At 32.7% G+C, this 23,618-nt stretch overlaps 5 protein-coding genes and 1 long non-coding RNA gene across 9 annotated transcripts; 3 read left to right on the top strand and 3 right to left on the bottom strand.

Moving 5' to 3' along the window:
- Positions 1 to 4,443, top strand: LOC136351016 (sarcoplasmic calcium-binding protein 1). The gene is made up of 5 exons (XM_066303245.1): positions 1 to 219; positions 2,186 to 2,352; positions 2,459 to 2,570; positions 2,793 to 2,926; positions 3,978 to 4,443. Exons 1-5 carry the CDS (start codon positions 168 to 170, stop codon positions 4,122 to 4,124), a joined length of 612 nt encoding a protein of 203 aa, XP_066159342.1. The 5' UTR covers positions 1 to 167; the 3' UTR covers positions 4,125 to 4,443.
- Positions 4,444 to 4,473: 30 nt separating this feature from the next.
- Positions 4,474 to 8,292, bottom strand: LOC136351034 (neuropeptide CCHamide-2 receptor-like). Of its 2 annotated transcripts, XM_066281278.1 has the most exons (7): positions 8,205 to 8,292; positions 7,841 to 8,035; positions 7,480 to 7,699; positions 5,443 to 5,549; positions 5,029 to 5,276; positions 4,835 to 4,955; positions 4,474 to 4,763 (listed from the first exon to the last, which is right to left on the bottom strand). In XM_066281278.1, exons 2-7 carry the CDS (start codon positions 8,020 to 8,022, stop codon positions 4,595 to 4,597), a joined length of 1,047 nt encoding a protein of 348 aa, XP_066137375.1. In that variant the 5' UTR covers positions 8,023 to 8,035; positions 8,205 to 8,292; the 3' UTR covers positions 4,474 to 4,594. The 2 variants fall into 2 exon arrangements, with proteins under 2 accessions (XP_066137375.1, XP_066159367.1); XM_066303270.1 differs by lacking the exon at positions 8,205 to 8,292 and having other exon boundaries at positions 7,841 to 8,080.
- On the top strand, positions 6,619 to 9,399 carry LOC136338668 (uncharacterized). Its single transcript, XR_010731998.1, has 2 exons — positions 6,619 to 7,144; positions 7,527 to 9,399. It is a non-coding gene; the product is annotated as an uncharacterized lncRNA (long non-coding RNA).
- RpL37A (ribosomal protein L37A) lies at positions 9,190 to 10,986 on the bottom strand. Its single transcript, XM_066281279.1, has 3 exons — positions 10,837 to 10,986; positions 9,849 to 9,977; positions 9,190 to 9,433 (listed from the first exon to the last, which is right to left on the bottom strand). The coding sequence occupies exons 1-3, from the start codon at positions 10,837 to 10,839 to the stop codon at positions 9,287 to 9,289; spliced, it is 279 nt and encodes a 92-aa protein (XP_066137376.1). The 5' UTR covers positions 10,840 to 10,986; the 3' UTR covers positions 9,190 to 9,286.
- Positions 10,987 to 11,336: 350 nt separating this feature from the next.
- Positions 11,337 to 19,204, top strand: smo (smoothened). Of its 2 annotated transcripts, none has more exons than XM_066303261.1 (11): positions 11,337 to 12,593; positions 12,811 to 13,044; positions 13,256 to 13,441; positions 13,501 to 13,725; positions 13,782 to 13,983; positions 16,576 to 16,746; positions 16,915 to 17,205; positions 17,294 to 17,439; positions 17,583 to 17,780; positions 18,170 to 18,392; positions 18,715 to 19,204. In XM_066303261.1, exons 1-11 carry the CDS (start codon positions 11,996 to 11,998, stop codon positions 19,001 to 19,003), a joined length of 2,763 nt encoding a protein of 920 aa, XP_066159358.1. In that variant the 5' UTR covers positions 11,337 to 11,995; the 3' UTR covers positions 19,004 to 19,204. The 2 variants fall into 2 exon arrangements, with proteins under 2 accessions (XP_066159358.1, XP_066159357.1); XM_066303260.1 differs by having other exon boundaries at positions 11,340 to 12,593; positions 18,691 to 19,204.
- An 83-nt stretch (positions 19,205 to 19,287) lies between these two features.
- Positions 19,288 to 23,402, bottom strand: Trm1 (tRNA methyltransferase 1). Of its 2 annotated transcripts, XM_066303264.1 has the most exons (9): positions 23,178 to 23,402; positions 22,948 to 23,115; positions 22,573 to 22,690; positions 22,061 to 22,351; positions 21,011 to 21,385; positions 20,668 to 20,830; positions 20,396 to 20,607; positions 19,783 to 20,088; positions 19,288 to 19,442 (listed from the first exon to the last, which is right to left on the bottom strand). In XM_066303264.1, the coding sequence occupies exons 2-9, from the start codon at positions 23,000 to 23,002 to the stop codon at positions 19,358 to 19,360; spliced, it is 1,605 nt and encodes a 534-aa protein (XP_066159361.1). In that variant the 5' UTR covers positions 23,003 to 23,115; positions 23,178 to 23,402; the 3' UTR covers positions 19,288 to 19,357. The 2 variants fall into 2 exon arrangements, with proteins under 2 accessions (XP_066159361.1, XP_066159362.1); XM_066303265.1 differs by lacking the exon at positions 22,948 to 23,115.
- Between the last annotated feature and the right edge of the window lie 216 nt (positions 23,403 to 23,618).

Raw genomic sequence — 23,618 nt, 5'->3', positions numbered from 1 at the left:
TAACCTACTGAATAATGTTAAATTTAGATTTCGAGCGCTAGTGGGAAAGTTGGGTAAGTTGGTCATTTAGCCGCATATTGTTACTGAAATTTCACCATATATAAGTGAATCGAATTTTCGAAAAAAGTTGTTAAAATTGATATATCATTGAGTGAATGTGAAGTACCATGGCCTATTGTTGGGATAACCGAGTTGCGTTCGTAGTGAGGTATCTGTATGGTAAGTAAATAGAAGGCTAAGATCAAAATAAATATCTCTCGATGTTTGCTAGCTGGAACTTGCCGGTATTTTTAATTGACTATCTGCCGGGTAACGTTACCTTTACTTGAATTAAGCAGTTATTTCGAGAGAATTAGTCGTTTCATCCTTTGATATAAACCTCAAGTTCACGTACGTATCAGACCCTTTTCCCACGATCACCTACGAAAATATCCATAAAACGTATTACGTGAGAGCTTGAAGATCGGCAACAGCCTTAAGCTATGCGTTAGAGAGTCATAACGTTTTGATCAATCAGAAAGCAGCAGAATTTTTCATAAACTTTAATAAAAAAATATATTTCTGATAGTTAATTAGATAACATATGTATGTCTCAACCAATAACCAAGCTACATACTATATGATTCCAAAACAGCACAGAGATGTTAATTTAGAACATGAACGAAACATCAAATGTATCGATCATAATGAAGGTGACGTTTGGTTCAGTATCACCGATTCCCAATCCGGTTTATTAATTGCTGGTTCGGGTTAGTTCAGGTTAGCTCAGGAGCTCTAGGGGCGTATACCTATCGTGCAGTCATATAAGTCAATTTTTCAATCAGCAACAGACAGTAAAATGTCAGTTTTATTGCATAGGCTGTAATAGCGTTTTTAACGTTACTTGCATGCCGTAATCGTTTATATAAGAACTATGGTAAGAATTTATATTTAGAAACAATTTTTTCTTGTTAATAACAGTTGAAAAGGTTTAAAACGCTTAAAAAATTCCGTGCTTATACGTATGTGAACTGCTGACGTTACATGGAACTGCTTTTAAACCGTCGTCAAAAGCATCCAAGACATTTAGTCAAACTAGATTGGAACAATACTCCGCTTTTTCGAGGAATGGAATATTGATGGTGCAGTTCACATGGGGGAGTTTAAGGAATCTATAAGTAGAAAAAAAGTCAAATCAGAATTTTATGGACACCAATCAGCGAAAAAGTTATTTTTTTTTATATACAAATTTATTCCCCTTCTCGGCACGGCTAGGAATATCACTGCGGTAGTAAAAATTATATGACCTTTCGTCTCGTGCCATATAATTTTCTTCAAATCAACTGTTTTTTTAATAAAAGACAAAAATTAATGCAAAAGTCGAATAACAATTAAATAAATACCTATCAAAGAAAACAAAAGCAAATTGTTAGTGGGTAAATGTAAAGAGTAGATGGATTATGACTCATTACTTAATTGTTCACTAAAATGTGTTTATTGTAATGCATTATTTAATGTCTTAAATATAGTTTTTGGAAGCGCTTTTCTGAACTAGGTATGAATAATTATTAGTACCCATTAAAATTATTGTTTTATTTCTCATTTTATATTTTTTCTTCGAAATCTGTTATGGAAATTAAATGTTATTTTGTTGAACTACTTTCAGGCCATTTAAGCGATTACTCACTGTTAACTAAAATGATCGAAATACATGTAATTAAGTAAACCAAGCATATAATTAGTTATATCATATTTATCTACATGTTTTTAGCATCGTTTAACGTTTATATTACTCCCACCTGATCTGGAAAATCTGCCAAGAGATCGTGTTAGTTAAATATTATACGAATCCGTATTGACCTCAAAGACAGGCAAAAATGGAGGTACCTACCCATCTATAATATAAACGAATTACATGCATATGTATTTTTATGTACCTAAACTTTTCGACAAAATGAGCCGGAGTAGCTAAATCGATCGAATTTTTTCCGTTATTCAAAATAGCTAATTACCGCACAAGTGTAAATTAATTATCACCAGTAAATTTAAGACGGGACGTGGAAACTCCATACACAGTGGACATAAATAAGAACTTGTAATACAGAATTGAGATTATCTTCGTATAAAATTTCCTAGCAAAACAATGAAGAGCATTATATGGTATTGATTGGTTGGTATTTGAAGATCATTAAAACGTTGTTTCCAGATATTGATAATGATGGATATCTAGATCATAGAGACTTCGCCTGTTTAGCCCTTAGAGCCACAATAATCGAAGGTAAAGGGGAATTTAGCATTTCCAAGTTGCAAGAACATCAGCACCTAATGCTAAGTCTTTGGGAAGAAATAACTGAATTAGCAGAATTTGACAAGGTAATACGGTTTTAAACAGAAATAAATTAGAAATAAGCAAACTTGAGTTTTGAATATCATACGTAGGTAGATATAGTTTTCGGCTCATAGGAATCGATTTTTTCAGGAATTACTGGAATATGGAAAAATTACTGCAGATGAATTTAAACAGGCTGTTCAAAACTGCTGTATAGGAAAGCACTATGAAGATCTGCCACAGGCCATGAAATTGTTTATAGGTAAAAGTACGATGTTAAATATTAACAGTTAAAAGTAAAAATGCACTTTCGTATCTACTTGAATTAAAATTGCATAAGAACTTACTTGATTTCATCCACCACTTCGCATTGATCTTTGTCCTCTTTTCGTCCTTGCTTCATCTCTTCATTTTTTTTTTGTTTTTATGACTGAACCTAAAAGACTCAAATTTTTCGATAACATGAGTCTATTTTTTAAACTAGATTCAAATTTTAAAATGGTTGACACAAACGATGATGGAGTTATAGATGCCAATGAATATCGATTTAACTGCATTACCAAGTTTGCAATAGATGACGTAGAAATCGTTGATGAGGCCTTTAAAAGTATGTTAAACGTAAGTAATAAGCTTTTCGAAATATATAAACAAACTGCTCATAAAAATAATCAAAATGGCGCATATTTTCGTCATTTTTGAGGGATCGTACACGGGAGGTACCAAATTTTAACCACTTTTCAACATTTCACCGTCGATATCTTAGAAACCCGAAGAGCAATTGCATTGAAAATATATATCTAATTAACTAACTTGATGAACTCCATCAGCCTGCGCTAGAAAGTTCGCCCTGTCTCTTCCAGTTCCCGTGATATGAGCTAACATTAACGTTGATTTTCGCGATTTTGAAAGCTCCTCGAAATGAACGTTGCAGTTTTATGGTCATAGAGCCTAAAGAAAGGTCTCCAGGGTCAATGTAGGATCCATATCTTTTGATTAGGTCAATAAATATCATCCTAAAAGCTATGATATATTCTTTAAAATTTTCAAATAAGCGAGGGGTGTCCAATTTTGATCACATTTTCATTTTAAGCGTCATATTTTTAGGATCTCTATTTGGTTTGACAACTTGAAATAAAAACGTAAAAACCATTTCAGCCACTCTGGAAAATAGTAAATCTATTATATTTGGAAAGTTATTGGCGATTTTCAAGCCACAGAAGCATCTCGAATTGGCTTCTCAACATAAATTTGTGATAAAGATATGCCAATTTGAGACAACTTGAGACCCTTAAAGCCTCTAATATCTTGAAAAAAAATTTTAAATAAAAAATTTTATATTACACAAAACTTGCTTGCAATTTCGGGACGATCCCAAAAATGACTAAGTACAGAGACAGTTTTGACAAAAAAGTTTTCAGAATTCAAATTCAAAATTAAGTATAACAACAGTTAATGTGTACTCAGAACAGAGAAAATTTCCAAAAACGATTTAAAAGCAGCTGCGATTTAATGAAAAATTTTAAGCTTTAGTTGTAGATACACGAAATTTTTCCAGAAAACTTCCGATGAAAATATAATATTTTCAATACAACCGAACTGGGTTGAAAAGTTTAAAGTACGGTCCACATGTACTAAGAGTTCTTGCTTCTAATATAAAATAACATTTTAGGATGATGACAGAAGAAGAGGTGGAATAACATTATCAAGATATCAAGAACTCTACGCCGAATTCTTAGGAAATCCTCAAGAGACTCCCGCTGTATACCTCTTCGGACCATTAGCGGAGTTTTTTAATGAATATGAAGTCGTCCAGTGAAGTTGTCTGTTTCTAGTTTAGTGTGTTTGTTGCTCATTTAATCTATATTCTTCTAATATATTCAGCGGTAGGTACTAATGTACACTATCCATGCAGCGATAGCTACTGACCTTTCTGAAGGATACAGGGTGTTGTTGAAGTGCTAATCTTTCTTGTCGTAGCTAAATGGAATTTAAAGCGCTTTACTTGTATATTCCAATATTGTTCGGCATTTCGGTCTTTTGTATCATACATTTCAGAATACAGATTCTTTTATTATCTTGATACTGGTTGTAATATTTTTATATTTATTAGTTTAATAAAAGAAAAGTTTCTTTAATTCATAAGACTTTTTATTCAATTTGCTCTTATGCATAGAAAAAAACTGTGGAAGGTCTAATACAATACTAAAGTAAGGCAAAATACATCAAATAGGTACCTAAACTAACACATCTCAAAGACGCACATTTAATTTCTTAGTACTTAAGTAATTACTGAGTCTTACTAAAGTTAAAAAATGATCCAGTCAATCGTCGGGCCGAAGTTCTTAAAGAGGCACTTCGAATTCTTGGACGGCAAAAGAGGTAGACATTGAAATGCTCTCGAAATGCCTGACTTATGAAATAAAGTGCTACTGGATTCACGCAAGAATGGAAATAACTGGAAACATAATGGAAATGTATTTAAAATCTTCACCAGCATTGAATTTTAAATTGAAAAACTAAACTTACCTTAAACAGAACCCAACGATTTTTATTGCAGACCACATATCATCGAATATCGACGATGCACAAGGCTCAAGATTAAACCAAAGAAAAAATACGTGTTGGGGCAAAAAACAGACGAAAAATACTGAAATGAGTATAATAAATACAATTAGCGACTTGCGAATCAATTTCGCATTTCCATTAAAATTGATACTCACATAACACAAATATTAAAACCATCCTAGCTACATGCTTCCTTGACCTAGTTTGGGCAGTTCCTTGCGTACTGACTATTTCACTTAATCTACTATTGGCAGAACTATGAAGCCTTATAGCCATCATAATATAGAATGTTGATATGGTAATTAGTGGTATAACGTAATACACCAACGCTTTGGTGATCACACTGTATTTAACATAGTTTTCAATATCCGGGAATGGATAACAGATCGGGATTGTTTGATTGCTGAAAAATGTCCAAAATTTTGAAATTCCGTTCACATTCTTTCGAAGAAAGGAAACACGTATTCAGATTTTTTCAAAATATAGAAATATATTTTCAGGGATTTAGGTGGTTTAACGTCATAGGTGTTTACCTACGAAGTTAAAGGGAAAATGGAAGTTTAACTTACCCCAATATATCGATTGACATAATTCTAGAAAAGACGGCACTTGGTACCGCAAGCGATATTGCAAGAATCCATATAATTAGTGCATTTACCACGGTAAGCGGTTTCATCTGAAAATAATCAAAATACTGTATGTTTATATGCAGTATTTTCACTTTTTGACAAATTTGGCAAGTATACTGGACGTTTCAAATGAAGCGTGTTCCACGGCTTCTAGAGAAAGTAGAGAACTGAGAGCATCATTCAATTGGCAAACGTGGATAATAGAAAATTTGTTTTCTCATTTTCTAATTAGTTATTTAGGACATTTTATTTCATTAAAATTTGATATCTGTGAGAAAACTCAAATACCATGACGTTTATAAAGCTTGTAGTTCAGGTGAATTCAATTTTTAATCGGTTATTTACCAAAAATTAGCTTTATAGTTTCAGTTCTTTCCAATAAAGCCTACGTAACTGAATCGCTTTAGTTTTTTTTATCCGCTAACACACTATACTCTTTGTATCAATATTGATGAGACACCCTATATATAAAGACTTCTTAAAGTTCCAAATCCATACAAGTTATTTCTGGTTTATACGAACTCTATAGGCAATCAAATTCAGTACTCTTAATCTAAGCAGCTCCTATAGACAACCAAGCAGGATAGTTAGAAAAGCAAGTGATGGCAGCAGAACTTATTCTACAAGAACTCCACACAATCTTCCAGGGTAGGTTCTCCCTCAAATAGTAATGCGTATTTCTTTGACTGTAATTTCCATTGTCACTTGAATCTCATCTGACCAAATAATTTTACGTAGAAAAATTTATAACGTGAAAAACCTAGTTATATAACTAAATTAATTTGTAATAAAAATTATCTTAAAATCCACAAAAAGAAAATTGCGAAGATCGTATTTAAAGAAAAAAAGTTGACGAAATGGAATATAATCAAGAATGCCATATTAAGACATATGAAAAACTGTAATGGAAAACAGGTTTTAATTTTCATCTATTACCATGATTCGGGGAAAAGGTAAAAGAGAAATTATAAATATTCGGTTTTTACGAAATAAGTAAAAAACCACAAATCACTGTGTAGATGTGTTTGCATAATAAAACTACTCTGTTGAATACTCAAGTTTTATCCTATTTAAAGAAATCTGAAAACACTGTATATTATTTCGTCTGGTGTATCGATCGTTCTTTATAGTACGACCCATGGAGCTGTACCTTTACAATAGGCCAGCTGTAAAATTGTTTACATATTTTCGTACCGATATCATTTCTTGGGTGATTCAGTCGAGTGTCAGCACTGCCACAAGGAAGACGTTCCCTACGCCGAATCTAATAATATAACTACTAACTGATCTAATTATCAGGATACTTTGGTTTTTTTTCTATTTCTCCAATTCTTGGAATACCTCCCTAGTGTTACTGACATTTAATGAGTAAAGCGGACGCTTCCAAACACTTCTCCTCTTGTGCTGAAAGTGGAAATTGTAATTTGCAATGCTCTTGGTGCTTTGAGGTGAGTTTCTTAATCAAGCCTAACTAGAATCGGGTCTTTTTCCATGCTCTCTCATGTTGAACCACGGTTTAACATGGAAAAGTGAGAGGTTATAACAGCTAAAGCCTTGCCGGAAGGAGGCAACTTTGAGAGCAAAAAGCAATTGCACATCTGATCAAAAGATGAAATCAGTTCATTTTGGAGTAACATTTAAGGTGAGGTTTGGAAATATTCAGTTTTCGATGTTAATTCTGTTTTTTTAAATTATTTTTATTTTATTTAGGATTCCCAAAATATATTATAAAATTTATTACAATCTTTCTTCACTTTCTGTCAATTTTCGTTTATAGGTTCTACAAAAATGGAATTTTAAACGCAGTTGCTTCAAATTGTTTACATAGGCCATATGACGATGTAAATTAGAGATCAATTACGTTCGAAAATTGACCAACGTTACATGCATAATATTTAATCAAAAAATGTCTTTTTATTCTAGGTATTAAATCTTATTTCTTACTTAATAAAAAAATTAAATTTTTTAATTACTTACTTGGATCCTCTTCAGCGGATTGACAATAATTGAATACCTTTCTGCAGAAAGTGCTGTTAATGTAAACACTGAGACCCCTACGCTCACATCTTTTGCCCATTCCGATATTTTGCAAACTACTACACCCCATGGCCAATATTCAACCGTATAAACTATAGAAGTGAATGGGACACATGTTAATAAAACTAGTAAATCCGCAACAGCCAGAGAAAATATGTATCTAGAAAACAAATATAGACACCTATATGTTTATGAACATACGTGACTTACAATAAAATTTCATATAGCAATTTCTTACAATCTATTAACCGCAATTGAAGATTTTATTGTAGAAGCTCACTTTTTTTTTTAAGATACTTACGTGTTAGGAATGCTTCTCATTTCGTGGTGCCGCATAAAAATTGCAACAAGGGTACCATTACCAATGATCCCCACTATAAAAATCAACAAGAATAAAACTGGGACAATGTAGGTTTCTGGTCGGTTTTCATATGGCGTATACCCCCCTTCTGTGGCAGCGAAGCATGTATTGTTACTCTTCATATCTTTTAAGACACTTAAATTTACAAGGGTTGAATTTCATAGAACAGCATTTTCAGTAAACATTGCTAACTTAAATTATGTTACAAAGATACGTTTTGTAAAACAGATAAAGTAAGAAATTTACCTCTCTCAATATTTTCAGTTACAAACATTATCTGCATAGAAAATAGTTTCATACGTACCTGTTAATCAAACAAATATATCGAATGTTATGTGGCTAGCTGCAAATTCTAATTCTCGAAAATTTAGACGGAAAAAGCGAACTGCGTTATATAGCAGAGTAAGAAAAAGTCTTCACTGTGTATGGAAAATTTATGTTGTTTCATACTTAATGTCAAATAAAAATTGATGGGGAGGCTCTAAGTGTGTATGTAAGTATAGTAGCTAGTGAATTTCTGTTATAAGAGAACGTGGTTGTGTACACAAAAATAATACCTAAAGAATATTTACTGTGAAAAAATATTTATGTGAGAAACCAGTATTCTGTTCAAATTAGTTTATTCTACTCCTATACTAACAAATAGCAAATAACGTAAGAACAATCTACAACCAGAAATGATCAATTACAGGTAAGTGTATATAAAAAAGATTCAAATTGTAACAATATTACGTAATAATGTTACATAATAAATTCGCATAAAAACAGGAGCCCTAACGACAATGTAATGTTTTAGGTATCATAAAAATTTTAAAACTCTCAATGCTACTTCCAAATGTTTCAAAATCCTCCACTTTACATGTTTAAAGGTGGAAATTTACTTCAGCAGTATTTATTGCCAACACCAAACGGTGTCGACAAATCGTTCACGTTGCTGCGGATTTTGCACCAGCACAATAATTTCCTAATAAGGGTTTTTGTTTCCAACTTCTACTACTTCCAGTTTTTGGCATATTGCCGATAATTTCTATTAATGGATAATCCAGTATTACAACTTTATTTAGATTATCCACACAAACGTTTTCCCTTCGGAAAAATTTTAAGACTTGTCATTCGCATAATTTTTGTTTCTACGTGATTAAGGACATTTAAAAGTACTTTGTGCATTTGCTAAATCTATTAAATGGTACACCCATCAATGTATACTAATCAATAACCATTTTTCTAGGAAAAAGTTGTTTGAATGTGACTTTGGTTATTGGTGAACGTCATTAAATATAAACGACTGGTAAAAATTTAGTTACTTTTTATTAACCTTACATTACTGTTTTGTAAATATTTAATATTAAACATTTACAAAACAGTAATTTAAATAATATTAAATATTTATTGTTCCTTAACTTCTCTAAGACGTCTGACTGCGGACCTTACAGAAGAAGCAGCGGTAGTTGCGTATACCCAAGCCCCTCCGGCGACGACCCGTTTACACCTCTTGCAGGACCAAATTCCAACTACTGATCTTTTCATGGCATCCTAAACCAAATAAAAGTTCAAATTCCCACCCGTCGCACAGATTTTTTAAAAATTTGTAACAGTTATGAAATATAAAACGGGACATACTTCTGAAATATTGCAAACATAAGAAGTTGGTGTTACTCTGTCGACATAAATTGCTTTAAACTATATATTATTTTCTTTTTATGTTTGCCATTTTTCTTTGATCTAGTATTTCCTATGCCTATATTTACCAGTTTTTGAAATATGAATGTTTTTTTTTTGTGAAAATTAAAACCCTAATGAAACCTGTGATAAAACTATTTATATACCAGCATCACAAAATAATTTTAATTATGAGATTAGTAGAATTTCCATATTTAACATAATTTAATAACTTTCTTAGGACAGTATCAATTCTACAAATAACCACAAATGTTCAATTGTAACTTACCTTTCCACAGAAACTACAGGAATATTTACTGTGCTGAGTAATTTCCATTTTCTTGACCATTTTACGAAGGGAAGCTCCATAACGTGTTCCATACTTCCCAGTGATTCCAACCTTTTTGGTACGTTTGGCCTATTAAAAAAACCAGTACTGTAAATAAAATAAATGCACAATTTTATTGGATTAATTAGTTTTTGAAACATATTCCATGTTTGAATAGCAAGTTCACTGCAGTTAATTTTATATTTTAAATTAGTTTCTAGGTTTGGAGCTTCAAAATACTTATGGCTTATTACCTAAATTAGCTCCTATACTGTCAAATTTGTTTTTAGATGTGCAAAAGTGTGATAATGTTTCTAGAAGATAGGGCACCACATTAAAGACAAGGTCTGAAATAGGATGTCAAGCATATACTGCTACAATGGAAAAATGTTTGTTGTCTTCACCTGTCTTTTACCATTGAGAACATAGTTTTAAGTTTCACTAGTTTTAATTAAACGTTTTTGTTACAGGGTCATGATTGTAATGTCTATTACAAATTCCACCTAAATTCATTTGAAAAAAAATTCAGCAAAACATATTATATCGAAATTTTTTATCATTCATCTTAGAAAAAATATTCTCTGCAATAGCAGTGTTTTATGGGTTTTTAAAAATTATTTAACTTTAACAACCTTCATGACAGTGGTTCAAGCATACCTGTTTTGATACATTATGTGAGTAATTTGTCTCAAAATAAATAGAGCTGATTTTACATCACATCAAGAGCTAGTAAGCTAGTAATCTACTACAGAGAGGGCGAATTTGTATTAATTTAGTTCAATCATATTATTTTTCTAAATAGACAAATTTTTTGTAAAAATATGACTACAAATATATTAAATGATCATCAAACCATTAACATAAATTAAAATAAAATACATTTAACTTTAGATTGCCCTTATGATTGAAGATATTTATTACACATAGAACATTTTACCGATTTACTTACCATTTTTTCGGGTGATTAGAAAAACCGCTGCTACAAGGAACAGCAACAAAACTAGAAGAAGTTTCCCGTCAAAATGTCAAAGTCATAATAACGGACAACGTCATATGTCAAGTCACTACGGTGACAATAGATTGATTTGTCGAGATTCCAGGGGCTTGCGTATACCGATCGGATCGGGGGTAACGCAACGAGCAGTTGGTGTCGACAAAGGAAAATGATTTTCGGAACAGAACACAAGACGATACTTTTTACAGATTTATTTAAATGATTGTTACGTGGGTGCACAGACTGTTCTGCCTTCCCGCGAGCCGCCAACCTCCTTTTATCCAGAACCCCAGTCGTGAATCTCTTGGGGTTCCCCTTTTTCTCTCTAAGCTAACGGCTTTTTTGATCTTCCCGCCCCGTCAATTGCCACACGTGTGTCACTTGTCGGTGCGGGTTCTCGGAGTGGACGGCTCTCGAGCGGATAGTGCACCACAGATTTTTAATAATTCAAGTTTTGAATGCAGTTCATAGAACAAAATTAGGTAAATTCTCTTGACAGATTGTGCATTATTAAATTAAGAATTCATAATCTTGAAATAATTCTCCGATCAAACGATTTTTAGGACATTGAATCGGAATTATATGTAACGGATATATACACATACATATACCGATTAGTGTGAGATGCACAGAGCAAGCCTGTAGCCAATGACACATTGACTCAACTGTCAAAACCCTGTTGGCGGTTTTTGCCTCTATCACTACTGTCAGTCTGCCATTTTACTTTTCTTATGTTTTTGTTGCTGCATTTCCATTTGTTTTTATTTTCTAAAACAAACATAACCTCAATCACTAATAGCAACAACGACAGCCCACCCAAGTAGGGTCACATACAGACCACCAATAGAGTTTTCGGCTTTTGTGTATTACTTTGTTTTCGCCCTATAAGTTTTATTTCTTTACGTTTAGTGCTTTAATATTTAGGTGGATCGACGTACATCACGTTTCAACGATACTCTAACAATTGCAATTAGTTCTATATGGTGAACACTAATGATCTAAAATTTTAAACTTATATTTCTAATGTGCAAAAACTTGTAGTGACAATTCTATTTGCTAAGTAAATATTATTTTCTTTTGTTCAACATAAGATCTGAACTGTACTTTCATAGTGATGAAGACATTCATTGTAATATCTTCATGTTTAAGTTTCATTTATTCAATTGAGTGTCGAGCTCTGTCCTCCAGCGTGTTCCAAAACTTTAACAGTTCAGAAACACCATATATCCGACATACTTTTGGCGACAGATACTTGGATGAAATTCCTCGGTTCTGCAGAAGAAAGGCAACATGTGTACTTCTTTCTAATACAACATGCATGGGTGCAAAATTGCCCTATCATTTAACTACTTTGGATTTAACTGATTTAAGTAGTCAAACTAAAGTTCAAGAGAAGCTCCAACTGTATGAACAATACTTGCGCTATATTCCTACTTGCTGGCAAGTTATTCAGCCATTTCTATGTGCCTTGTATATGCCAAAATGTGAACTAGGAGAAGTAGATTTACCTTCATATGAAATGTGCAAAGTCACTTTAGAGCCTTGTAAAGGAATTTTTAATAGTAGCTTATTCCCAGAATTTTTTAATTGCAAAGACAATAGGCTTTTTCCTTCTATGTGTCGAAATGAAATCCATGATATGAAGTTTAATTTAACAGGGCACTGTATGGAACCACTTATAGAAACTGATAATCCTGAATGGTATTTTAAAGGTAAATAATCAGTGGAGTTTAGATTTTAGGATAATATATGGTGCAAGTTGACAGAATAGATCCACCCAAAAATGCTATTGCATAAAATTTGATCATTTATTTTCACATAAAAACTTGTCTGAAAACTTCATTAAGTTGTTTTTATTTTATCTGAAAAGAACCCTGGATTTGTTTAAAATGAGTTTATTAAATTAGTTTTATTTTTTTTTACTTTTAGATATAGAAGGATGTGGTTTACATTGTATGGATGCCAGATACACTGAAAGTGAACATAACCAGATTCATCAGCTTATTACTTATGGAGCAATAATTTGTATCATTTTAAATTTTTTCACTGCCCTGACCTTTTTTATTGACTGGAAGTCTGCCAATAGATATCCTGCAAAGGGAATATTTTTTATTAATATTTGTTTTGTTATTTCATATAGCGGCTATTTGGCACAATTTTTTGGTAAGTATCATTATAGCTTTTATGAGACACATTAGAAAATATGTAAGTATTTACCGGTTGAGCTACAATGTTGTGTACTTCAAGTGATTACAAACCTCCCCTCACCAGCTCACTTTGCAAATTTCATTTATATGCTGTAATAACTCACTACCACACTTGTTAATATATATATGATAATTGAAACTTGAGGCCTTTAACACATTAATTGCAGGGAGTGATACAAGAGAAGATATTGTGTGCAAAAAAGATGGAACATTAAGAAAATGGGAACCCAGTGCTACTGAAAACTTATCATGTGTTACAGTATTTTTCGTGGTTTATTATTTTCTAATTGCAGGCCTTGTTTGGTTCATGATCTTTTGCTATTCTTGGTACATGAACTCATTGCAGGCTTTAGGTGAATATTTTTTGCTTTTTATTAACAGGCATTGACGCGCTATTATTTCTTTCTTTCAGGAAAAATTCAGGAGAGAATCGACAAAAAGGAAGCATATTTTCATCTAGTTGCCTGGAGCTTACCTCTAATGTTAACAATCACCACAATGGCAATAGGTGAAATAGATGGTGATTACATTACGGGAATATGTTTCGTTGGCTTTGCAAATTGGGCAGCTAGAATTGGTCTGTTTCTGTTTCCATTTGCTGCCATTATGCTAGTTTCCATTTATATCATTATACGAGGTAAAAAATGAACGTAGTAAAGAAGGGGGAAACCTCAGCAAAATTGGCGTCTTTAGGTTTAATTCTTCTTGTAAAAGTACAAATTGACAGCAAGGAGATCATATCGGAAAATTCTACAAGAAAAATTCGATCTAATATTATAAGAATGACTGTTTTTACGATATTTATGGTGATATTTTGCGTTGTCACTATCGTTTATCACGTGTATGTAGCCTCAAATAGAGACCTGTGGCAAACTAGTCTAGAAAATTATGTCTGGTAAGTTCTTTTGTCATTGTGCATTTATGAAAAATTATTTTTTAGTTGTTCCAGAAGATAATAAGCCAGACAGATACTGTATATTTCAAACACTTTTGTTACTTTCACTCTTCCCATTTGTTTCAATTTATGTAACGCTTCCCAGATTTTCATTTGAAGCGAAATCACAATGTATCTCCGCCTTCAAGCACAATATAATCAAACCATATGATTTCCCAGAGACAGATCAACACAAGAAATTTACTTTTTAAATACTGAGTGTTCAGGACGTCCCAAATTCGACGCTTACCATTGTGATTTAGGATATTTAAGATTGTTTTTTTGGAACAACTTTAGATCGACCTTAACCTGCTAATACCATACTTCTAGTCCAACGTTTCGTTAATCCAGGACCCTCATCAACTTTGTTTTTTTCTGATATATTTTCATAAATATGTTATTTGCTGTATGTTTGGATCCAAAATATTCACCTTGGTACAAAATTATTATGAAGAAAATACAACTATGAACAACGCAATTTCCAGTTCTTTCTATATTTTTGGAAATTTATAAATTTTTAATATTGAAATATAATATATACCTAAATAAACAATTTTGCATCCATTTAGATCATATCATATCTCTTACGGTTTCCTAATTCACAATGGTTAACCTGGAATTTGCAACATCTTGTACCTACAAATGAGACGGATCGCTGGCTATAGGTGCGAAATCGTTGATTGTTCAAAACTAGCAAAAAAAATTGTTATGGAAATGTGAACATGAGACACAAATTACTGGACTAGTTATACACCTAATAAGTGTGAAAAATAGCGCTTCCCCACACAAAAGTACCGTTGCTGGAAGAATGTATGACGAAAATAAGCTTTTTATGGATGGGATCGACTTTTGGTAAAAATTAAACGAGAATGTAATCCCGAAAATGTATAACTAAACATTATGTCTATTATACATATTTTGTGGAATTTACATAGGAAAAAACATTAGGCCACATTAAATCTTCGATATATTTTTTTACAATCTGCTTTACAAGATAATGGTACCCGAACTTTGTACGTTGCAGGCTGTAAAAACTGCAAAGTGTTTCCTTCGATTACTACAGGCATCTTTTATTTAAGGCTTTTTTCCTGGTTTTGTGCGATCAATGATTTCGGAGATATAACATATGTAGTTCTTTATATGTACATTATTGTATACTCAGTATAAGTATACTGCTTGGACAAGGATATTTGACATTAAATAGCTTGATAACATATAGAAAATTCTTTTATCAACACGTCTTACTAATGATATATAGTTTTAATGAATTATTAGATATGTAAACTAGCCTATAATATTAACCTGAACTAACTTTTAACGCATGCCTTTGGGACTTTTTAGGTTTACTTGGGGAATCTGCACATCTTCAAGTCTAGCATGCTGGAAGGTATGTCATGTATTTTTAGACTAATAATTGTAGATTTACCAAGTATAAATTTGTAGTAACGCTACTTTTAATACTCGCTTTTCGTCTGACTGTGAAATAATGATGTCAGCATGATGAATGTTTTTTTTTCTTTTGAAAAAATAGAGCTGAACTCGAATAATTTACTATTCGATCAGACAAATCTGTCCGTAATTGTTGTTGAAGTTGTCAATAAATATGGTATTACTAATTTGAATCCATGATGTGCACCAAATCGATTAGCAAGAGCCATAATTCAGGTTTTCAATAGGCTAGAGTCCAAAAAGGTGTCGTTAGTGAGTGATCCCATGATCTGCAGTATGTCGAAATTTTGACCAAAGTCGATCATTCTATCTCAAGTGTCTTCAGAGAATTCATGTGGTTGGTAATTATTGCTTCTTCCATATAAAAGTTCTCTTCGTTATTATTTCCAACAAATGGAAGGCAGAGTGTACTTTAGTTGCAATAATTTAGGATACTAAAGCAAATTGGGAAAAATTCTAAATAATAAAAATTACTTAATTTCTAAAACAAAACACAATTAAATGCTAATAAACTCAAAATTTATACCTAACAGGTAGGTAAAACTAAAAGGATATTACAAAAATGGTATATTGAAAAAAAAATCATTATTATGGAGAAATCCTTCTATCCATCAATCCATCCCATTGCTCTTCTAACCCATTTCTTCAAATAATTTTTGAATATTCTTAAATACTCTAACACTTGTTATTTGAATCGAATTTAGGTTGATTTTCTTCACCAGTTCCCTTAGCTGCCATGGTTGCGGCCGAAAAGCACCTTGTCCCTGCCTTTCCGTGTCAAAGTGGAAAAAGAAATGGGAATTTTAAACGTTGAGACATCATAATAACCTTCATTTATAAACAGCCTTTAAGCTTTTAAAAAAACTGGAAGTATTATATTGCATACTAAGGTTACAGTTTCAGAACACAATAACAAGGATATATACCATACTTTATTTAGGCATTACTGATCGGATACTCTCTATACAAGATTTTCTATGCAAATTTACCCAAACAAATTATAACTTAAAACTTTAAAAACATTTCTAAGTGCTTACTGTACTTTGAACATTACTCGCGAATGTTAAGTTGCCCCTGCGATCATTAAAAATGTCCTTATTGCAGGTGTAAGCTTACCAGCTTTGGCACTGGTTATTCGCATTGTAAGCAGTCCGAACGGCCTAGCGTTGCTATGCTGCAGTTACATCTTATAGCAGTTTTTGGAAAAGGCGCTGCCATGGCGTCCTGGGTGTGGTACAGTGCCACTTTGCACGCTTGGGGAAGATTCATCAGGAAGTGAGTACAGAGAAATTGAACTTGATGACCTCAATAACGAGCACAAGTTTCTCATGAAGATTATCGAGATTGGGACATACTCCTCTCTGTAATTGTAATTTGTGTTACTTATTACATTTTTAAGTATTAGTGCGTGATGTGATGTGAAATGCTTTCTATATGTTCCAGAAAATTTCACTGCGAAGTAGAAGAGCCACTAAAAATCAAAAAACATAAAATAATTGCCCGCGTCTTTGCAAGAAGGAAAAAATTTAATGAAGGCGGAGTCATATCGATATGTAGCGCAAATCATACTGACCCTGTCGGATTGCAGTTCGAATTGAACAGTGCTGCAAGCAACGGTCTAAATTTAACTTCCTGGGCAAAAAATTTACCCAGATTGGTAAATAGACGTCCGGCGGTTCCTAATGACGTAGGGGCTGATAACAGCTACCAGTCAATTGATAGTGTAAGCTACAGGCAAGTAATATCAATTATGGATATGAGTAAACTTCGTAGACAAGTTTCACCAAATACAATTGTTTTATTTATTTTCTTTATATTATAGACATGTTAGTATTGAATCTCGTCGGAATTCTGGTGATAGCCAAGTATCAGTACAAATTGCAGAGCTAAAAGCCACAAAGAGAGTTAAAACAAGAAGAATGAGAAGATCTGATAGGCATCAATTCAGAAGAAACTCAAGAAATATTGGTGAATTTTCTCGACTATTTTGCATAAATTCTTTATATATCCAATAAAAAATCAATCACATTATTGTTTATAGGGACACATGTCACTTCGTACTTGTGATACGAAAATCTTATTCATTGTAATAAAATATTCGACCTTCCTAGGAAATTCAACGCGTACACCTTCACGCAGAAGTACAAAGAGGGGTAGTAGCACCAGTTTGGATTCCAATTTGCAATTGTTAAACGCTTTAGCGAACGCTAGTGACGGTTCAAAGTTCGCCCCAAATTTAAACAGGAGGACTGCAACAGCTGGCTTGGATGGAGCTCAACTAGGACAATTACTTTCCAATGGAAAGCTAAGTAAGTTAAAGGTGGAGATCTTATTAGTTCACCAACAAGGACAAAAAGAACAAATAAATTATATGAATGAAGAAAATCTTAACGGGCACGTATGTTTGTAGTTATTTTTTCTTCAGGCGTAGGATGCTAAGGATTCAGAAAAGCTTGGTACTGTTTCTTCTGTGCTGAAAATTTTTTTCAGATATTTAGTTAAAATTTCGTGAGCTTTTGTTACTTCTCAATATATACAAGATTACGTCTTGAAAAATCAAACACAAGATTATAAAAACTGTATGTCTCTAATTTTAATCATAACCCTGATATCCTTAAAAATCGAATCCGATACACCATGCACAATTCATACTTTCAGTAGATCTTCCCTAAATCATACCATTTCTCTCTATTTTCAGTTTTACCACCGACCGCTCAATCTTGCTCCGAAGACGAAAATGTGTCGGTTACCATCTCAGAAACAGCAGTCAGTATGCGTGTTGGTAATCAAAATCTTGATTTGAATGATCATTTCACCATTAGCCAACTAAAACATGGATTATGTTGGCAGCCAGAAAGTTCTGAAAGCGAACACGAAGAATATGAGAGCCAAATCTGTCCACAAATTCAAAAGAAATCAAGGTACGCAGTTGTATGATTTGCATGTTATGTTTCATGTGCTCAATTGCAAAGGTCAGCAAAATACACTTTTTCTGAAAATGGGTTTGATACATCAAGAAATTCTAAATGCAAAGTAAAATAACATTATGGTAGTGATCTTGTTGGTTTTCTTGTTCTGCTCTATATTTATCTACATTTTGCACCACAATCATCACAAGTTAAAATTTTGAAATTGCGAATACTTTTACAGCGGAAATTTATTATAACAAATGCATGCATGTCTGATTCACTATTGCATGTTTCATCATTTCTTCTTTAGAATAAAGGGAAGCTCTGAATCTAGGCTATGCCCACAAACTCTCGCAGACACAAACAGTGATAGTTCAAGCGACTACGAAATAAACCCGTTGGACAAAGACAACGTGGCTAAAAGCAAGCAAACAAAAACAAGGAACAATAAACGGTTTCACAGAGAAAGTAAATCAAAAGAAAAATATCAATGCGACGGTACTACAGACGAGAAACGCGAACTATGTGATGAGTCTGGTAGAAAGTACTGGGATAATGACGAAGAAGTTCTGTTCATTAAGGGTAAGAGCCAAGTCTTTATCCAAAAAAGTAAGGAGTTTTAGAACTTCGTGGAGAAGACTGATTCTGCAGGCATGAAAAATTTTGAGTATTAATTCTAAACGTTTTATGTGTAGCTATACAAATTGAAATTCTTACATAACAAAATTTCAATTTTGTATTCATCTCAGTACCAAAGGATTCAATTATTATAAATATATAACTGTTAATACTTTGCTACTGTAGATATATCCTTTATAAGTACAGATTTTTTGGTATTCTTAAGTCATGTAACCTAAACAAATATACTCCAAAGGAACATTTGGTTCCCTCCATATCAAGCCGTACCAAAAATAAACTATGTTTATTTATTAATATATCAACACATTAATGCCATATACATATAGAAAAGGTAACGTTTAATCTACAACATTAGAATCACTGCACGTTCTCTTTCGTTTTCCCTGATTTTTATGACTTTTCGACATCTTTTGGTCACCCAACCTGAAATCAAACCCCAGTTAATACATCAATGAAAGTAAGAATTCCTTTAGTAACTAATTTGGTACACAAATGTTTTGCAAAATGTATGTATATTCGGTAGAGAACTATAAACATAGCTTTAACTTAAATTTGAATGAAATTAAATGTAACTTTAATTATTGATAATCAAATTGACGTTTTAAAATCACGTATCGCTGCAAACTCGGTAATTAATGAACTCTATATTATAGGAGAAAAATGTCATAAAGTAAGTTATATTCGTTTCAGAAAAGCTTATAGATATAAATGCAATAGAGATATTGGTAGGTATATATTAATTTTTTTGAAAATAATTACTTACATGGTTTGAGAGCGTGTACCTGGACCCCAAAATGGTAGCGGATTTATCTGATACCTAAGAAGCCCTTTTACCTTTGACTGCGGATTAGCTTCAGGATGGAGCTGGAAGGAGTATTCCCTATCCGGAGTCTGTTGCAATATTGTGCAAGCAACATTATTGCCTGCAATAGTTTTTTTTGATGCGGGGTGCAGTTTCTCCCAAGATCTCATTATATCCCACACTACTTTAGCGGGAGCATTCGTTTTCACTGAAATTTTATTCATATGTGTGCAGGATACTTTATAACCAGCATTTAGAATTGCTGATCTGTAATGAAAAGAAAATACGAGTGCAATCGAAACAATTAAATATTCGCAGAAAAAGAACAGATATACAGTGTCTCTGATTTAAACGATTTCACTTTAGCCATCTTTAAAAAGTTCTAAAGTGACGAAGCAACTTAAATTAAATAAAAAAATCCGTTTTTGGAAGATTTTTATAAGCCATTATCAACGGTATATTAAATCTATTAATTAAAGGTAATTTTTTCCCAATTTAACCGACTCCGTGGCATCGTCTTGATAAATATGATGGACAATAGTGGAAAAATTAAGATATAAGTAGCTATTTTTACCTTAAAACTGACATTGACGGCGTTTCTACTTTTATTGTGCCAGATAACCGATCTAAGATGTAATATAGTGGCACATCAACTAGTTCTTCCAATATAACGCTTAACACACCCTGGATTCTTTTATACGTATTTAGCCTTGGGTCAATCGAATTTAAAACTTCTTTTACGAACTCCGTTGAATGGAGGGGAGCGGACCATATAGGCCCACCTATCTAAAATAAATTAGTAGTAAATATTTATTATCAATTATTCAATGAAAGGGTTCAACTTACGTGATAAGAACTTCCGCAATGCTCGCATTTGTTTAAAACAGGTGGACCAGTAGGAACAGAAAACTTGACTAACTTTTCATTTTTCTCATTTTGTTTAATAATCCCCAAGGGATGTAAAACAAAACTATCGCACCCAGTACAATGGTATACATGGGATAATTTGCTAAAGCAACGAAAACCTTGTAGTTAATAATAATTGCTTAATTTATAGTTTCGTTAGCTTTAAGCCGTAACTTTAAAACGCAGAAATAATAAATATATCGATAACAAAATGCAACATGTCAACTGTTGTACGAAATATATAAAAAAATGTATTTAGTGCCCCAAAAAGACCATATCTTACCTCGTAGTATATTTGCACTTGTGTGCACCAGTGTAAACTCTGACAAAAACTCTAATGTAAAAATCTGCCGAAAGAGATAAAATCGGCACTATATAACGACTGTATCTATTAGCGTGAGCCTCAATGCACTGCAGCAATATTCGCAGAGCCATTTCGTGGCAGGACTTGATTTTAAGCGATACTGCACCATATTTGACGTAACACGTTTCGGGGCTATTTCCAGCCAGAACTGCCATATCTGTTGCTGTAACTAAAAGCAGCCCCCCATTCTTAATCGATTGAACTGCAGAATCTAAGAAAATGGAAGGACAACCATAAGGATCTAGATCAATTACATCAAAACGGTCTTCTCGTCTATGTTGGTACATGAGCATCCTGAAATTTTGGAATTTTGTAACTTCTTGATAAACTAAAGACCATTTAGTGGTCTTTAGTTTATACATTCATACATTCTGGTTTCACACCAGAAATGTATGAAGGTCCCTTATAATAATTATACCACAGCACTTGTTATTTTGTCCCCATTAGGAGCAACTGGACCGAAGTCTTGGCAGCTTTACCAAAAGGAGAAAATTAATGAAAACAATGAAATAAAGACAGATAGTTAGTTTAATGACTTCCACAGAAATTATCTTTCAGGTAAAGTTGGCAATGCGACGATCTAATGGTCCTAAGTGCGGAAAAATCAAAGTGTAGATAAAATTGTCCAGAAGGTAGTTTCCATAGAACGATAAAATAATAGCATTTCATTGGGTCATTTCATGGCTTCTAAGGAATCCATCTTCTAGATAAAGTTGCCAGAACTTTGATTCATTGACCTTAAATGAGTAAACAACCACAGACATTTAAACACATATAATAAACCACAATTCATTGATAGAGCCTACAAATCAGAGTGCTTCAAAATTTATCAAGAATATATATTCCATGGAGACAACTGATTGGATTAATTCTTTGTCTTTATTTTATTGTTTTTATGGAAATTATGCTGATAAATATACCTAAACTTTGACTTTTTAAAGAAGAGCCAAAAAATAAGTAGATACCTACGTTGCATCACATTGACTTGCAGTAACCAAATGATCAACTTTATTTAGTCGAATATTATTATTGATATTTGCTACAGCTACGGCAGATATATCATTAGCAATAATATTTTTCACGCCTGGTATTTCTTTAGCATAACGGATACTTCGAAGGCCAGTTGCAGATAAAGCTTCTAATATTGAGATGCCATCTTCATATTTATTCCCAGATTTTCTTGCTTCATTGCTTTGAGTCTTATTAAGCACAGCCTTTTCTGCATGTTGCTGTTTGCTGTACGCAGATATAATTGCAATACTGGAAATACAAATTGTGTTACTTAGCAAAATTTAAATGATTAATTGGAAAAATAATTTTGTACCTGACTAAGAACTATACACACCTATTAACATCAAACCTTGATTGATAGACAATATAAAATGATTATTACATATTTGCCATGCAATTATTTAATAGATAGAAGAAAATTGTAAAATGCAAAGTCAACAAGACATATTTAATTTATAAACAGTATATACCTTAAATCTCTGTTAAATTCCTGTACAGGGTTATAAAATACACTGCCAGCTGCTTGTACCCTGGCAAGTCCTTCTGTTATTTCCTGGATGGGTTCACTTGTTTTTATTTCACTCATACCTTCAACAGTAAAATGGTTTAGATAAGAGTAGATCCCATTTACCCCCCAATATCCCATTTAAATATAATTGACAAAATAGACCATGGAGTCTTATATGTTTAGCCATGTAGTCAAACTTCCATGACCTACAACCTCCTCAGAGATAATTAAAATGTGGAAAATAGTAATACTGAAAATATGTTAGAGCTTTTAAATGCTCTGTATATTCGAAAATATAACTTACTTCAATATTATTTATACTTATCTGCTTACTTACTTGAGTTTTTCAAGAATTTTAAAATTAAAGAATATATAGTTTTGGCCCCTTTCATTAATACACACAGGCAACTGTATTAAGATTCTTTGATTCTCATAATTTCTATATTCAGAGGTTATTGCACAAGTGTATCAAATTTACAGTTGGTTTTGCATAAAAGTTTGTTGCCTGAAAATAATTCACATTTATTTTCATGTTGTGGTAAAACAGCCCAGTAGTGCAAGATTTACCTATTTTCTTGTACTATAAAAACACCTGGAAGCCTGCAAAGTATGGCGACAAATTATAATGCAGTTACTGCTGTACGTCAAATCAGCGTTTTCTAGGCAACCGTTCAAATGAATATTTTAAAATAGTAGGGACACTCAATTTTTCTAATTTCTCTAATTAAAATTAAATATATTAAAATTTAAAGTAGGAACAAAACCCATGAAAATTATTTTTTTAAATTGAGGTTAGGGAAATCAAAATACAAACATACAAACGTGATCGTTGTTATATATAATGTGTTGCCATTTTCTGTCAAAGCCCACGTTGACTTTTATCGAAATATAGGGAGATGTAAGAGTGAAAGAGAACAATTGTATCCAATGATATTGAAGACTGCAATTTTTTGACCAATCAACATTAACAAAAATTCCTTCTCACTTTCACGATTTCTTGAGACATCG

This window comes from Euwallacea fornicatus, chromosome 4 (genome assembly GCF_040115645.1).
Source record: "Euwallacea fornicatus isolate EFF26 chromosome 4, ASM4011564v1, whole genome shotgun sequence".
In the NCBI taxonomy this organism is placed as follows: Eukaryota; Metazoa; Arthropoda; class Insecta; order Coleoptera; family Curculionidae; genus Euwallacea; species Euwallacea fornicatus.
Note: the sequence above shows the minus strand (reverse complement) of the source record. Positions and strands in the feature narration are given on the sequence as shown.

Coding starts and splice junctions, on each gene's coding strand:
- RpL37A (XM_066281279.1), bottom strand. Junction 9,434..9,848: donor CCTGTAGTTTCTGTGGAAAG/GTAAGTTACAAT, acceptor TATTTGGTTTAG/GATGCCATGAAAAGATCAGT.
- Trm1 (XM_066303264.1), bottom strand. CDS start 23,002: ATGAAAGGGGCCAAAACTATATATTCTTTAATTTTAAAATTCTTGAAA. Junction 22,691..22,947: donor AAAATTCTTGAAAAACTCAA/GTAAGTAAGCAG, acceptor TTACTGTTGAAG/GTATGAGTGAAATAAAAACA. Junction 19,443..19,782: donor GGTACACGCTCTCAAACCAT/GTAAGTAATTAT, acceptor GTTTGATTTCAG/GTTGGGTGACCAAAAGATGT.
- LOC136351034 (XM_066281278.1), bottom strand. CDS start 8,022: ATGAAGAGTAACAATACATGCTTCGCTGCCACAGAAGGGGGGTATACG. Junction 7,700..7,840: donor ATGAGAAGCATTCCTAACAC/GTAAGTATCTTA, acceptor TTTGTTTTCTAG/ATACATATTTTCTCTGGCTG. Junction 5,277..5,442: donor ATGTCAATCGATATATTGGG/GTAAGTTAAACT, acceptor GACATTTTTCAG/CAATCAAACAATCCCGATCT.
- LOC136351016 (XM_066303245.1), top strand. CDS start 168: ATGGCCTATTGTTGGGATAACCGAGTTGCGTTCGTAGTGAGGTATCTG. Junction 2,353..2,458: donor AATTAGCAGAATTTGACAAG/GTAATACGGTTT, acceptor CGATTTTTTCAG/GAATTACTGGAATATGGAAA. Junction 2,571..2,792: donor GGCCATGAAATTGTTTATAG/GTAAAAGTACGA, acceptor TTTTTAAACTAG/ATTCAAATTTTAAAATGGTT.
- smo (XM_066303260.1), top strand. CDS start 11,996: ATGAAGACATTCATTGTAATATCTTCATGTTTAAGTTTCATTTATTCA. Junction 13,726..13,781: donor CATTTATATCATTATACGAG/GTAAAAAATGAA, acceptor TGGCGTCTTTAG/GTTTAATTCTTCTTGTAAAA. Junction 16,747..16,914: donor TGGGGAAGATTCATCAGGAA/GTGAGTACAGAG, acceptor TATATGTTCCAG/AAAATTTCACTGCGAAGTAG.